General features: G+C 37.8%; 1 protein-coding gene across 1 annotated transcript in view; it reads right to left on the bottom strand.

The window, feature by feature from the left end:
• Positions 1-3,727: 3,727 nt before the first annotated feature.
• The window catches only part of LOC107673283 (sodium- and chloride-dependent creatine transporter 1-like), a 16,038-nt gene continuing 6,391 nt past the window's right edge, over positions 3,728-13,374 (bottom strand). Inside the window, exons 5-14 of the mRNA XM_016466818.1 lie at positions 13,195-13,327; positions 10,456-10,590; positions 9,538-9,641; positions 9,232-9,356; positions 8,953-9,065; positions 6,643-6,783; positions 6,449-6,551; positions 4,817-4,917; positions 4,562-4,732; positions 3,728-4,292 (exon numbers count right to left, since the gene is read on the bottom strand). Coding sequence (XP_016322304.1) covers positions 4,161-4,292; positions 4,562-4,732; positions 4,817-4,917; positions 6,449-6,551; positions 6,643-6,783; positions 8,953-9,065; positions 9,232-9,356; positions 9,538-9,641; positions 10,456-10,590; positions 13,195-13,327 — 1,258 coding nt within the window. The 3' untranslated portion in view covers positions 3,728-4,160. The remainder of the gene's footprint in view (positions 4,293-4,561; positions 4,733-4,816; positions 4,918-6,448; positions 6,552-6,642; positions 6,784-8,952; positions 9,066-9,231; positions 9,357-9,537; positions 9,642-10,455; positions 10,591-13,194; positions 13,328-13,374) is intronic.

Genomic DNA, 13,374 nt, shown 5'->3' with positions numbered 1-13,374 from the left:
CTAACCTGCCACAGCACAGACATCTCCCATCAAAGGCCCTTTAAAGAGAGCCTGAGAAGAAGCCATTGCTCTCGTAGAATGAGCACGCACCTCTAGAGGCGAAGTACACCACGCGCCTCATAGGCTAGAGATATAGTCACTATCTGACCCCGCATAGCAGGGGAGAAAGCCTCCAACCACTTGCTGAAAGCGAAACGGAGTCAAAGCAGCCTTAGGATTAACTAGGCCTAGGATGCAGTAAGCCTTAACCAGCCTCGGGGGCCTCATAGGCTAGAGATATAGTCACTATCTGACCCCGCATAGCAGGGGAGAAAGCCTCCAACCACTTGCTGAAAGCGAAACGGAGTCAAAGCAGCCTTAGGATTAACTAGGCCTAGGATGCAGTAAGACTTAACCAGCCTCGGGGCAAAGTCCATACAAGAGGAGCTGACAGAGCCTGCAGATCCTCAGTCCTCTAAGAGAGGATAGGATTACCAAAAAACTGCTTAAAGGGGTCATATGATGCGATTTCAATTTTTCCTTTCTCTTTGGAGTGTTACAAGCTCTTAGTGCATAAAGAAGATCTGTAAAGTTGCAAAGACTAAAGTCTCAAATCCAAAGAGATAGTGTTTATAAAAGTTAAGACTTGTCCGTGCCCTCCTAAAACGCCTCGTTTAAACACGCCCCCACATACCTATGTCACTGTGTGGGAGGTTTTGCATAACGCCACCCAAAAGTTCACGCAAAGAAAGAAGGCGAGAGAGAAGGGGATTTTGTTCTCTCACTCTCTGTACACTCGGGCTCATCGCCGTCGAGCTCGTGCGGCGCCTCGGCAACCGCAGAACTGGAACAGCGGGGGTTGAACGAACATCTCTCCTTCCTCAGAAAGAGAGCGAGCCCAGAGCGCAACTTACTCACAAACACAGATATCACGGATACAACAATAGATAACGGCCGCAAAACGGTCTTCCTACCCGTTTCCTCGTGAGTCCATGTAACATGCATTCATACATACCGGAAAACTCATTGTGTCCGCCTTAGAGGAGTAAACTGCTCTATATAAATAGATGGCTTAGAGCACAAGAAGCTCTTTCTGACGGGCAACAGATGATTCGCTTCCTGAAGGAATTAAAATCTGATGAAATCAGACGCAGCACGCATATATGAGCATACGTCACGTATGCTCAGGGCGGTGCTAAGCGCTATTCGCCAATAAATTGGCGTGATGGCATAAGGGCTTCAGACATTCCGCACACTGGAGATGTTCCCATAGCGATGACTTCATCGCAGCATTGAAGTGAACCTATGAGAGGGAACTCAAGATCTTCGCAAATTAGCATGGCAAAGGCCTTATGATTACACTCAGCAAATTTGAAGATGATCCGATTAAAAATGTAGGAGGAGTTCGTTAAAGTACGAGGCCTGAAAATGACAAAAACTGCCCAAAAATCATACAGGAAATTCAAAATAACGGACTTCCTGTTGGGTTTCAGATTTTGAACCAGGAGTTTTTTTGTAGGTATTGGTGTTACATGTGTGTACCGAGTTTCGTACATGTACGTGTCGTGAAACATAGCTCGAGCTTGTAAATTTTCGCCAGTTCTGATGTGTGTGCAAAGTTTCATGAGTTTTGGAGCATGTTTAGGCCCTCAAAAATGCGATTTACTTTGAAGAAGAAGAAGAAATGGAGGGTCCTCACACCATCGGTGCTCAGGCCCTAATAATTACAAATGAACGAGGAAGATCCTGATTACAGGTGATTAAAATTACATAGTACACTGCGATACTCATTTTTTATTATTATGTAATATAAAAAAGTTGAATACTTATATTTATATTTGAATATTTTAAATATTCAAAGTTTTGTATTTGACAAACATTCTTAAATATTGTTTAGAAAATTATTTGATGATTTGCATAATGGTTTTACCAAACCAAATAAATGCACACAATATAATTTTGGTCTGAAAATGGGTTTAATAATTAATGAACCCACTTTCTGCTCCACAACACTGCTGTAAGATCTCAGTGCGATGTAACAAACACAAAGACATAATACTGAACAACATCAGCACACTAGGCAGATAACGGTCAGTCAAACACAAGCATGCATGATGAGCTTGTCTTGTGCGCCTGAGGCCTTCTCACTGAGAGAAGAGCGCTTGGACAAAATCAGCATTATTACTGCATGACAGTTAAGATGCGCAGGCTCTGGTGTGGCTGAAGTGCTTTAGTGGGATGACACTGTGTATGTTAATGGCATATAGGTGCTCTGCGGTGTAGTATGGATTTGACTTGAATGATTCTCTTGATCATGACAGAGCGAACACCGCTGTGTGTGTGTGTGTGTAGGGCCGTGTTGTCTGTATCGGATCATTTTCCAGTGCTGGCCGGGATATTAAATGACACTTTCATATAACAGTGTGTTTTTATTCTCTTCTGCCTTTGGTAGAAGTCTGGCTTCATTCTCATGTGGAAGGAACTCAAGGTGATGTCGACCCCAGATAGGTGTTGTCAGATGCTGCCAACGCTGAACCGAGAGAAACACAGAGTCACACATACTGAACATCGCTGCATACAACAACAGACCAGAGATTCATGCAACTATTGGTGAGTAACTAGAAGTCGTTTGGCATCACTCGGCAACCGCAGAACTGGAACAGCGCGAACATCTCGAACATCTCTCCTTCCTCAGAAAGAGAGCGAGCCCAGAGCGCAACTTACTCACAAACACAGATACAACAACGGTCTTCCTACCCGTTTCCTCGTGAGTCCATGTAACATGCATTCATACATACCGGAAAACTCATTGTGTCCGCCTTAGAGGAGTAAACTGCTCTATATAAATAGATGGCTTAGAACACAAGAATCTCTTTCTGACGGGCAACAGATGATTCGCTTCCTGAAGGAATTAAAATCTGATGAAATCAGACGCAGCACGCATATATGAGCATACGTCACGTATGCTCAGGGCGGTGCTAAGCGCTATTCGCCAATAAATTGGCGTGATGGCATAAGGGCTTCAGACATTCCGCACACTGGAGATGTTCCCATAGCGATGACTTCATCGCAGCATTGAAGTGAACCTATGAGAGGGAACTCAAGATCTTCGCAAATTAGCATGGCAAAGGCCTTATGATTACACTCAGCAAATTTGAAGATGATCCGATTAAAAATGTAGGAGGAGTTCGTTAAAGTACGAGGCCTGAAAATGACAAAAACTGCCCAAAAATCATACAGGAAATTCAAAATAACGGACTTCCTGTTGGGTTTCAGATTTTGAACCAGGAGTTTTTTTGTAGGTATTGGTGTTACATGTGTGTACCGAGTTTCGTACATGTACGTGTCGTGAAACATAGCTCGAGCTTGTAAATTTTCGCCAGTTCTGATGTGTGTGCAAAGTTTCATGAGTTTTGGAGCATGTTTAGGCCCTCAAAAATGCGATTTACTTTGAAGAAGAAGAAGAAATGGAGGGTCCTCACACCATCGGTGCTCAGGCCCTAATAATTACAAATGAACGAGGAAGATCCTGATTACAGGTGATTAAAATTACATAGTACACTGCGATACTCATTTTTTATTATTATGTAATATAAAAAAGTTGAATACTTATATTTATATTTGAATATTTTAAATATTCAAAGTTTTGTATTTGACAAACATTCTTAAATATTGTTTAGAAAATTATTTGATGATTTGCATAATGGTTTTACCAAACCAAATAAATGCACACAATATAATTTTGGTCTGAAAATGGGTTTAATAATTAATGAACCCACTTTCTGCTCCACAACACTGCTGTAAGATCTCAGTGCGATGTAACAAACACAAAGACATAATACTGAACAACATCAGCACACTAGGCAGATAACGGTCAGTCAAACACAAGCATGCATGATGAGCTTGTCTTGTGCGCCTGAGGCCTTCTCACTGAGAGAAGAGCGCTTGGACAAAATCAGCATTATTACTGCATGACAGTTAAGATGCGCAGGCTCTGGTGTGGCTGAAGTGCTTTAGTGGGATGACACTGTGTATGTTAATGGCATATAGGTGCTCTGCGGTGTAGTATGGATTTGACTTGAATGATTCTCTTGATCATGACAGAGCGAACACCGCTGTGTGTGTGTGTGTGTAGGGCCGTGTTGTCTGTATCGGATCATTTTCCAGTGCTGGCCGGGATATTAAATGACACTTTCATATAACAGTGTGTTTTTATTCTCTTCTGCCTTTGGTAGAAGTCTGGCTTCATTCTCATGTGGAAGGAACTCAAGGTGATGTCGACCCCAGATAGGTGTTGTCAGATGCTGCCAACGCTGAACCGAGAGAAACACAGAGTCACACATACTGAACATCGCTGCATACAACAACAGACCAGAGATTCATGCAACTATTGGTGAGTAACTAGAAGTCGTTTGGCATCAAATTAGTTATTATCGGTAAATAAAACTAAAATAATCAAAATAAAAGTTTACTACTTACCATTAAAACTACATCAAACCATGAGTAGCTTTTAGCTTGATATGCTAGTTTTTTGCATAATGAGCAAAGTAGCAACACACACACACACACGTGACAGTCGTACCTCCATAAGAGAGCCTTTGCAGTGCAGCAGTTTGTAGAGGACGGTGAGAGGAATGCAAAGCATGGATGAGAGCGCGAGAAAACAGCCCAGCATCTCACCCCACCACGGGTACACATACACCGCATTATACACTAATCGCTTGTAGTTGACCACATGAAACAAGAAAACAGCCTGCAAAACACACAAACAACCTTTTAATACCCTCTCAAGAATATGAAACCCCATGCTGATCCATTATTGCATGGAAAAACCCACCATACACACTACCGGAGTGACGTAAGACCAGCACCACTTCATATACGGCAGAGGACGATAGCCGATCATACAGGCCACATTGTCCATGAAGCGATCCGCACCTTCAGAGAGAGTCAGAGAACGAGAGTGAGGTGTTTCTGGGTTAACACAAAGACTCTAAATGTGTATCTGCATGCCCACCGTGATTTCCCCAGATATGACAGGTTCCTGAATCAGTATCCTTGTTGGCATGAGAGAATATTAATATAAACCAGGGGTTCCCAAACTTTTTTGGTAGCCGAACCCCTTCAGTGTATATATTTACTTCAAGTATGCGTGAGATTTTAAATTAGTATTTCAGTAATTTAACATATATTTGCATGTTCGCGGCAAGGTTATTGTAGTCGACTAAAAATAAAACCATAAAAAAATGTTACTTGAAATAAAATAAATATTATATTTATATAAAAACTGTTATAATAAACATCCGAAGGTATGTTAAAAGACAGAGTACAACTTACCGAAATCCATCTCATGTAATCACTCAATCAGTGTTTCAAAGATGCCACATAACATCACATTTACCTAAAATTTTAGACAAATGAACTCTGGAGAGGAGCAATTTGCTAAATATGTGCAATATACTGTATAACATATGCATTATAATTTTTTTACTGTTCTTCAGTGTTTAATGTTTAAATAAATCTGTCAAGTTTTTATGCCCCCCAAAAAAAAAAAAAATTAATTGAGTTTTTTATTAATTAACTTTTTTCATCTAGTTGCCAAAACAACATTTCTAATTTTCATTTAGTTTAACTTGATGTACTAAAATAGCTAAAAAATAAAATTAATAAAAATTATGTCAAAACACAACATAATTACTAAAACTTTAGCTAAAAATAAAATGAAAACAGAAAATACAAAAATTAAAAGTAAAAAAAAAAAAAAAAAGATTGGTCATGTGACATGCAAGTAAACAAAATATTTTAGTAGTATTTTTTTTTGGTAAGTTTTTTAATAAAAGTTTTATTTTGGTTTTTATTTTAAAATTGTACACACACGTATATATGTATATATATATAGAGAGAGAGAGAGAGAGATAGATAGAGAGAGCTGCACGATTTGGCCAAAAAATTATATTGTGATTATTTTGTCATATATTGTAATTGCAATTTGAACTGTGATATGACAATTAATTTCATATGAAAATGTCTCATATTGCTACTGCTGAAACATGAAACTTGACAGCTAATGGAAATAGTTACTTTTAAGGGTGTTCACACTTGGGTTCAGTCTTTACAAGAATCAACTATATGCAAATATTTGTCTTAAATTCAAACTTTCAAATGTGCAAACCATCAAGATTTTAACAGGTCAAATGCTGCAAATTTCTGCCCCAAAAAAGTTAATCTAAATGTAAAAGTAAGTTACATTTTATTTAAGTAATTATTACCTTTTCAACAACTGATGAACCTTCTGCAGTTTCCTCATAAACCCCCATTTTAGAAACCCTGCTGCAGGGTCAGGTCTTTTTTAAAGCAGGGTTGAATTTTTGTTAGGCTTATGTTTGTTAGGCATGCTGTTGTTGATCCAGGAACACATACTACTTGGCAAAATCACGGTTCCGGTGTTTGCATGGCTACAGATTTTTACCATACACCCAGGCCACCACCACACACTCCCAGAAGGCTTGCCAGAGCAGAGTAATCCCACTGGCAGAGTAATAATCAAACAGCTGGAACACATACATCCCTCCCTGTACGGAGAGAGATGTAACCAAAAACACAATCAGGAAACTGATATGAACTCTATCGTATGATATACTTCACTGTCGGCCTCAGACATACCTCTGTTACCATGGAAAGATCAATAGTAAAACAGGTAAAGCAGCATATTGCCACAACAACTTCACGACGCTGAGAGCCGAGGAATGACTTTGAGGGCAGCATGTCAATTATTCCAGTAATAAAGCCTTCAACACCAACAAACTGAGAGACAGAGAGAAAATGAGTCTTGTTTAAAAGGAAGCAGATGATATAACCGAGAAATATGTGGACAACAAGGACATCTGAATGTGTCTGACCTTGTCAAACATCGTTGCTAATCTAAGAGCTCTGTGGATAATCTAAGGCATTGTGTGAACATTTAAGGCACCGTTCACACAGGATGTCTTCTTGCATTCCTGTGCTATTTTTTAATGGTTGCTTTACGTACTCATGCGTCACACTGACAGAGATTAAACGCCGGAGGTTGGTAAGCTGCTGTACTGTTGCTGGCTAATATATGTGACTTTAACATGAGAAATTTCTGGATTTCATCGCTGCACGTAAGGTTACACTTGTGAAAACGACGTGTGCTTAATTGTACTGGATGTGCACTTGTAGTGTACTTCACATCTTGAAAGGTACATAAAAAAACTACTTGCAGATAATGTAATATTAATGAAATAAAAGGGTACTTAAAGGCATATTTCACCTTCAGTTGCTGGTACCTATTGACTTTTTTCCCATACTATGGAAGTCAATGGGGACCAGCAACTGAAGGTGAAATATGCCTTTAAGTGTACTTAGAGTAAGTACACTTTCACTTTCATGATTATTGCCTTTTAGTCAAGTGGTCAAGTGCAAAGACCACAAGTGTGGGTATTTGGACAAAGCATATGTTTTCTTAACACACTTAAGTACACTTTTAAAAAGCAATCTTGTGCTTTAACATACACTTATTTTGATGTGTTGACTAACATACTAAAGCACATGTAAAGTATGTGATTATAATTTTAACTGTAGAGTGTTATTTGATATTACATTTAAAGTTAACATATTTTTAATGTACTATATTGCAACTTCATTATAAATGCATAATTACACATATTTAAAATTTTTAATATACAAAGACATGCAAATTTAAATTGAATTTTAGACATTTTAGTTTCGTTTTAGTTGATCATAAATACTTGTCAGTACACTTAGAAAAAAAATTAAAAGACAATAGAATTTATTATGAAATTACACATAGGCCTGGCTTCACAGTCAGGACTCAGACTAAGCCAGGTTTAGGCCATAGTTCAATTAGGACATTTAAGTATCTTTTATTAATGTTCCTTAGAAAAAAACTTTACTGGTGTGCATCCTGAGACAAAACAATGGCACTAATATATTTTAAGATATGTCAGCGCAAGTTTCTTTCAGTTAAAACAGCTCAGACATGCATTTTAGTCTGGGACTATAGGCTTAAGCCTTGTCTGTGAAACCGGGGGATAAAGATGTATTTAAGTCCTACTTAAGTGGGTCAAAAAAAGCTATCTAATTGCATTTAATATAAATTTACTAGTGCTGTCAAATCGATTAATCGTATCCAAATTAAAAGTTTGTTTAAATAATATGTGTGTATATATATATATATATATATATATATATTATAAATACACACACATACATGTATATATTTAAGAAATATATGTAATTATATTTATATTTATGTATAATATAAATCATATATATATACATATATACACACACACATGTAAATATTTCTTAAATATATTCATGTTTGTGTGTGTATTTATAATATATATATAAATATACACAGTACAAACACATATTATTTAAACACAAACTTTTATTTTGGATACGATTAATCGCGATTAATCGATTTGACAGCACTAGTAAATTTACACTATAATAAATGTTCATTTAATTGCATTTAACATGCAAATAAGTGTCTGAAAACAATCCTCATATTATTTTTAATAATCTTTTTAAGTATATTATTTACTTAATAAGTACTCTATTTAAAAGTAAGTTAAAGCTGCTTTGCTGAAGTTCAAATTAAAAATAGTTAATAAATGAAATGTTCTGTTTGATTTCTGTGTGCACCGCCACCACCTGGCTGTTTTTGAGCCCAAGAATGCAAGAATGCTGTGTGAAGAAGTAGTAGTTCCAGATATGGTTTAGACAATAACTCTGTTTAATATAATATCATATCAGAGCTTTTCAGATACCTTTGCAAATGTCTATTGGAACATTCTGTATTGAAATGGATTGTAACAATTTAATCAGTTTGATCACTCACTTACTGAAAATAGTAGGATATAATAGGACTTTTTCTATAATAGGTCTTTTCAAATCTTTGTCATAAATGAGTGGGTGGAGCCTCACCTGACTGTCCAATCCCAACACCAGAAGCATGAGAAAGAACAGCACCGCCCACAGCGGCGCTAAAGGCATTAGCGACACAGCTTTTGGATAGGCAATAAATGCTAAACCAGGACCTGAGAGAAAACCAGATCCACATGTTCATGTACCATGGCATTTTCATGTATTTACCATTATAGTACCATGTCCAAAATCGTACTGTAGTAGTATGGTACTTTTTGTTCTTGTAATCAAGGAGAATGAAAGAACAGACAGCGTGATGAGGACAGAAGCATTTCTCACCACTTTCTGCCACATTACTGATGTCAACGCCTTGTTCGGCCGCCATGAATCCCAAAACTGAGAAAACCACAAATCCTGCAAAGAAGCTTGTGCCGCTGTTTATGAGAGCCAGAATGAATGCATCCCTACAGTGGGAGAGAGAGAAATCATCATTTATAGTGACAAATTCATATAATTTATAGTAAAAATTACTGTATTATTATTACTATATTATACACTACATTTTATTTATTTATTTTGAAATATAACATTATGAAATTATCCCTGTGTGTGTGTGTGTGTGTGTGTGTGAGATATTTTGCTCACTGGTAACAGTTGTTGTTGAATCGGTTGTAGCTCCCAAGAGCTGTCAGGGCTCCCAGACCGATAGCATAAGAAAAGAAGATTTGCGTGGCAGCATCAATCCATACCTGCCATCATAACCATCATGACAACAAGAATTATATAACCATGTTTAAAACTTCAGTACATGGGTGAATCTTTGCTTACTGTTGAATCTTAATGCTGAAAAAAATAGATTTTAATTTTGCATGCATTCTTCTATGACTTTCATTGCCTGATTCTTTTTCAAAATAGTAACTGTTTGTTTACTCTTGAAAGCACTTGCATATTTTACTTGACCAGCCAGAAGTATACAGTTTTTAGCATGTTTTAAGAGAAATTAATAAATAAATTAATAATAATAAAAAAAAGTCACATCATTGTTGCCAGATTTGATTCACAATTTATTTGGGCCAAAAAAAAATAAATAAAAAAAAACACTCTCTATTACTGCTTTGATAATGCTTTACATTCTATATCTATTTATGAAATGTGGGATTGCTGGGACATGGTTTGCAACATAGAATACGCTTACACTAGTGCGTTTTCATTTTAAAACGCATAACTTTTGCCACGGTTACACCTGTCATTTACACTACCCCGGAGACTTTCGAAAACGCTGCAGACCCTGTTGTAGTTTGAAAACTCCTGGGTTGCGTTTCAGTGTAAACGGACCAAAACAGAGAATTTTGAAAACGATGGCTGGCCACATTCGCTCTGCGCATCCTTGACATCATGCTCACTGTTGTACCTTTCGGTTGTGTAGTGCAGATAGAGAATGTTTCTGAAACGCAGTGAAAACGCGAGTGTAGACGAGGATCATTTTAAAACGAAAACGCACTAGTGTAAACAGGGCCATAGAATCACCCACATATATCTGAACACGTGCAGCCATGCTCTCACCTGTGCCTCTGAGAGTTTGCTCCAGTCCGGTTTCAGGTAGTAAATAATGCCATTAACAGCTCCTGGCAGTGAGACGCCATGAACAAACAAGACCACCAGGACCAGATATGGGAACACAGCTGTGAAATACACAACCTGCACACGCACACATACAGACACATTACTGTACTGCTAATATTTTTCCACCTATATGTAAAACCACTGTAGCTCCTGAAATAAGTATTACTGTCTGAAGCATCACAGATTTAGGTTTATCACGTTTCGAAATCTTTTCTCTAACAGTCAAGCACTAGAACAAAACCCAGCACACACACACATCCGCTGGGAGAGCTAATAATCAGCTTATGTGGCCAGTGCTCTGGCCTTTGATCTATTTCCTCATGTTCACAACAAACATTCATAATAGTTCGGCTGATGTGTGTACAGTACGTGTATATAAGGGATAATGTACTGCCAGCCATCATTACTGCAAAATAAACCCTAGCAGGGTGATCAGGACCCTGATGTGAAGCAGATAATGAGCATCTGACTGTACATTATCCCACTTATTACACAGCTTCTTATCAAATAAATACAGGAAATATTGATTTGAGTACTTGTAGATTAGCTTAAAACTTCCAATAAGGACAGCCCATTACAGAGTTATAACTTCCATTACGACGTACAATCAACAAGGGAAACGCTGCAACAATATTACAATATTTATATATTATTAAATGATTTATATACAGTACCATTCAAAGGTTTGGGGTCAATGTTTTTGAAAGAAGACTCTTTTGCTCACCAAAGCTGCATTTAATTGATAAAAAACACAGTAAAAACAGTAATATTGTGAAATATTATTACAATTTGCAATAACTGTTTTCTATGTTATTAAATTATAATTTATTCCTGTGATGTAAAGCTACATTTTCAGCATCATTACGCCAGTCTTCAGTGTCACATGATCCTTCAGAAATCATTCTGATTTGATGCTTAAGAAACATTTCTTCATATTTATGTGGAAACCACAAGTAATTGGTTCAGAATTATTTGAGAAATCGAAAGCTCAAAAGAACAGCTTTAACTTAAAATAGACATTTGTTTTAACATTATGAATGTGTTTAATGTAATTTTTGATCACTTTAATGCAGTGTTTCCCAGCCACTGTGCAGTGTGCCGTGACAGGTTGTCAGGTGTGCCATGGAAAATTATAACTTCCTATCTCTATTATATTTTATTATTATTATCTTAAAACAGTGCTTATGTCTGTTTGAGGGTTTTACAAATATTTAACCAATGAAAAGCATTCAAAGGAGCTTGTGACTAAACCTCGTAACGCCATTGGATCATCAAACTGTCAGCGAAACCTCGTAACTCCACCCCCTCCATTCAGAATGAAGTGCCACGCACAGTCTGGAATCTGGATATGGATCTCTGCTTGTTTGCAATGCAAGGGTAAATAAATAACTGATGTTTGAGTAAGTACAGCGTTTTCTTTACTCATGAAACACTACGTCAATAAAGGCTAATGTTTTTTGTGTGTTTGAAGAGTGGAGAAGTGTTAGCATTTGCCGTCTTGTTGTAGCCAATATACTTTGTACGTTTTAAATATCCTGTGCATAGCAGTTCATCTTTTATATCATGAGATTTTGGACAAATGTATTAAACAACAAGAAAATCTGAGCTCCCATATAGTTACAATAAACTTTATAACCTGTAAGTTGAAGAAAACGTAATGCGATGCACTCACTGTCTCAGTTGCGGCCGTTATAATGACGGACAAAACACATACCTCTGCCATTCGATGGTAAAAAAACCTTGTTAACTCCATTTGAGCATGACTTTCATAAAATGTTAAATGCAAGTGTCTGATAATATATAAAGCCACAATACCAACTCTGATGACGCAGTGTAAAGCCTCGTACACACCGGGACGATTATCGCGCGCGCTTATCGCCAATGTTTTTCGACGCGTCTTTTGTGTTCTTACCCAAGCGATTTTCGCAGGCGATGAGCCGAGTGAACGTGCATTAATTCACTCCCTGACATTAAAGAAAAACAGAAATACACTATACTAATACACACATCGAATCCTATTTGATCTGCAATTCCTTTCCATAACTCCCTCTTATCGAGATTTTTGTAGTCGCTGTCGCGTTTGTCATAAAGCCCTTTGTGTTCAGACACCAAGGAGACCAGCAGCTCTACATTCATCTTGCCTCCATGCATCTTCTTGGTCTACTTACTTCCTCTTTGTCGTTAGGTATCAATGTGTGCTCGGCAAGACCGTTTTGTGCTTGAGCGCCACCAAGTCGTGTTTTACTGTAACTTCAGCAGCTTCAGGCACGTGAACAAAAGTGTCAATCTCATTGGTCGGCCAGTTTTTAACACGGCGCGTCAAACCAAAAAAACGAGCCCGAGGCGTTTTTAAAAAAATAACGCTTTTACGCCTGCCGTTTTGCGCGTCGGTGTGCACACTCACATTGGCGCCCTTTGTTTAGTCACGAGGCATTAAACGTCGGCGATAATCGCGCGCGATATTCGTCCCGGTGTGAACAAGCCTTAATTATTTAAAAAAACAAAAAAAAACAAAAAAAAATGTTTCCCCCTTTCTATCTTTTTTTGTTGTTGCTATATTTCAGTGCTTAGTGGTGTGCCGTGGGATTTTTTACTTAAAACTGTGCCGCGCTAGAAAAAAGGTTGGGAAACACTGCTTTAATACATCCTTGCTGAATATACATAAACATATATTTGTACCTTTCCAGCGGACTTAACACCCTTCCAGATGCAGAAGTAGACGATGACCCATGTAGCAAGCAGACACAAGACCAAGTAACCGTTGATGTCACCCACTTCATCCAAACCGCCAGACAGACGTAGGACTTTACGCCTGATCAAGAAAGAAACATTTTGTCAAACCAAAGTTAACACTTTAAC

Source organism: Sinocyclocheilus anshuiensis, unplaced genomic scaffold (genome assembly GCF_001515605.1).
Source record: "Sinocyclocheilus anshuiensis isolate Anshui unplaced genomic scaffold, SAMN03320099.WGS_v1.1 scaffold453, whole genome shotgun sequence".
In the NCBI taxonomy this organism is placed as follows: domain Eukaryota; kingdom Metazoa; phylum Chordata; class Actinopteri; order Cypriniformes; family Cyprinidae; genus Sinocyclocheilus; species Sinocyclocheilus anshuiensis.
This window is presented reverse-complemented; position numbering and strand designations above follow the sequence as displayed.